This window comes from Silene latifolia, chromosome Y, assembly GCF_048544455.1.
Source record: "Silene latifolia isolate original U9 population chromosome Y, ASM4854445v1, whole genome shotgun sequence".
Taxonomy (NCBI): domain Eukaryota; kingdom Viridiplantae; phylum Streptophyta; class Magnoliopsida; order Caryophyllales; family Caryophyllaceae; genus Silene; species Silene latifolia.
Genome location: NC_133538.1, coordinates 432,509,660 through 432,512,410, shown reverse-complemented (window position 1 = coordinate 432,512,410; position 2,751 = coordinate 432,509,660). Strand labels below are relative to the sequence as shown.

At 43.2% G+C, this 2,751-nt stretch overlaps 1 protein-coding gene across 1 annotated transcript; it reads right to left on the bottom strand.

Annotated features, from left to right (window-relative positions):
• Positions 1–208: 208 nt before the first annotated feature.
• On the bottom strand, positions 209–754 carry LOC141632571 (uncharacterized). Its single transcript, XM_074445110.1, has one exon. It carries the CDS (start codon positions 752–754, stop codon positions 209–211), a length of 546 nt encoding a protein of 181 aa, XP_074301211.1.
• Between the last annotated feature and the right edge of the window lie 1,997 nt (positions 755–2,751).

Here is a 2,751-nt window from a genome sequence, read left to right as displayed (position 1 = left end):
GAGGGTTCTTACCCTCAACTTCATCAATGATTGGTGGTAAAGCTTCATAATCTTCCTCCAAATGCTCCCCCGAGCATTTATCCTTTGCATCTTCAATCGCTTCTTCTAACATGTCTATAGAATAGACACTCTCAAACATTGGTTGTGACATTGCTCCGATCAAAGAAAATTCAGCCACATTTCCTCCCACCTTGAAAGTGAGCTACCCTTACTTGACACTTATGTTGACATCCCCGGTTTCCAAGAAGGGCCTCCCAAGGATGATAGGAGTTCGTTGGTCTTCCGAGATGTCTAACACCACAAAGTCCGCCGGAATATAGAAATTGCCCACTTTAACCAACACATCTTCAAGGACACCCATTGGTCTTTGTACCGACCTATCGGCGAGTTGCAAGGTCATGGAAGTGGGAATGTATTGTAAACCAACCTTTCTTGCAATAGGGAGCGGAAGTATGCTACCACTAGCACCAAGATCACAAAGTGCCTTCTTGATACTCACATTACCCACCATGCATGGAATAGAAAAACTACCCGGATCTTGTAGTTTTTTCGGCATAGGATTGAGTAAGACCGCACTACATTGCCCCCTAAGAGCCACTAGACCATATCCTCCAATGCTCCTCTTCTTTGTCAAAACATCCTTCAAGAATTTGGTGTAGAGTGGCATTTGTGTCACTACCTCGGTGAAAGGTAATGAAACTTCAAGTTTATTCAACATTTCCAAGAATTTGGAGAACTTCTTCTCCTCATTCATTACTCTACTTCTATTAGGAAATGGTATTGGAGGGTTGTTGGCCTTTTCAGGAGTTGAGGTTTGCTTGGTGTTAACCACTTCATTTGATTCTTTTCCTTTCCCTTGGACTCTTTAAACCACTCTTTCAACCACTTTCCTCCAAAACAAAGTTTTCATCATTTTCAAGATAGTCACCTACCTTCCCCTTCTTAGTGTTGTGAACTCTACTTGTGGGTGAGAGAGGCGGACTCTCCTCACCATCTCTCATCACATCTCTCTTTCTCTTTATTTCATAATCCTTGTAAGGATCCTCTAAATCTTTCCCGCTCCTTAAGGTTACCACATGGGCTTGTTGGTGTGGTGGTGGTCTATCCCTTGGATGAGAACCTTGAGGAGGCAATGAATGTGGAGCTCTTTGTGAGGAAGAGGGGCTTTGGTTGGCCATATATGAGTCAAATGTCCTTTGATATGCTTGGACATTCGAAAGCTCGGTCTTCAAGCTTTTGAATTGTTGGTCCACTCGAGCCTCTCTTCTCTCGGCCCTGGCATCCATTTCTCTTAACAATTTCTCAAGAGAGGAGGTGGGGTTTGGTGGTTCAATGTATTGTTGTTGGTTTTGTGGAGGTGGGTAGGAGTTTTCTTGTTGTTGATACCCTTGTTGTTGGTTGAAAGGTTGTTGAAATGGTGGATTTTGTTGTTGGTGGTACACTTGTTGTTGGTATCCTTGTTGTTGGTATGGAGGGTTTTGTTGTTAGTTGCGGTAGTTGTCTCTTTGATGAGGTGGGATGTAGCTTGTGTTTTCATGTTGTCTTTGACCTCGATAGTTGGAGCCTTGGCCTTGGTTTTGGTTGTATTGTCTAGAATGATCGGGCTTTGGTGGAGGCATGTATTGTGGTTGTTGATACTTGGGGTCCAATGATTTCCTCGCATAAGAAAGTTTGGGGTCTTGGTTAGGAAAGGCACGGTATAAAGTCTCATGGCGTTGGTAAGAGACCCTCGGTGCACCTTGTCCTTGAAGAGCAAAGCTGTCTTGTTGGTCATCTTGTGGAATAGATGACCAATATTCAATGGTATGCCCCACACCGCCACAATAGTCACAATTCATTTGAGGAGGATATTGCCTAGGAGGAGACCTAGGTTCTTGGACATAATATACCTTGGAATGGCTAGGTCCAACCTCATGGACATGCTTTAAGTCCCGTTGCTTCTTCTCCATTTTAAATTCTTCAAATTTCTTGGTCAAGTCATCCAATTTGGCTTTGTACTCCATCTCTATTTTAGAGGGTCCTTCACTTTTGTAGTCCACATCTCTAGGATAACTACTCTCCATCTCGTATATGTTTTAGATCATTTCCGTGATTTGAGCGTTGTTTATGTTGTCAAAATTGCCTCCGATGCCGCCGCGATCATGTCCCGGAACCTTTGTTCAAGAGTTTGGAAAAAGGTTTGGGTGGTCATCCATTTTGGGATATCATTGTGTGGGTAAGATGTGAGGAGATCCCTAAAGCGTTCCCAAGCTTCACTTTGAGTTTTCATGGGTCTTTGTTTGAAGGTTTGAATCTCATGGTGAATTCTTGCGGTTTGAGATGGTGGGTAGAACTTGTTGATGAAAGCTTTGGATAAAGCCTCCCAAGTGGTAAATGTACCTGGCTCATGAGAATTCAACCACTTCTTAGCATTGTCTTTCAAGGTGATAGGGAAAAGCATTAGGAGAATTTGCTCTTCGGTTACACCATTATGCTTGATAGAACCCGCTTTCTCTTTGAATGTTGTGAGGTGTTGATGGGCATCCTCAATTTTTATCTCATGGAACACATCTTGTTGCATGTAATTTATCACATAGTGTCGAAGCTCAAAAGTATTGGGAGCAAGGGCTCCATAGTCAATTGCCGAACAAGCCCGGTTGGGATCCGACCTATTGTAATATCCTATAGGTTGATCCGCCATATCGTCATTCACTAGGTTGTTTCGTGGAGATCCGGTATCGTTGGTATAGGTGGAATGTTGTGAATGTGTTG

Excerpts from the sequence above, each read along its gene's own strand:
- LOC141632571 (XM_074445110.1), bottom strand. The coding sequence starts at position 754 with ATGAATGAGGAGAAGAAGTTCTCCAAATTCTTGGAAATGTTGAATAAA.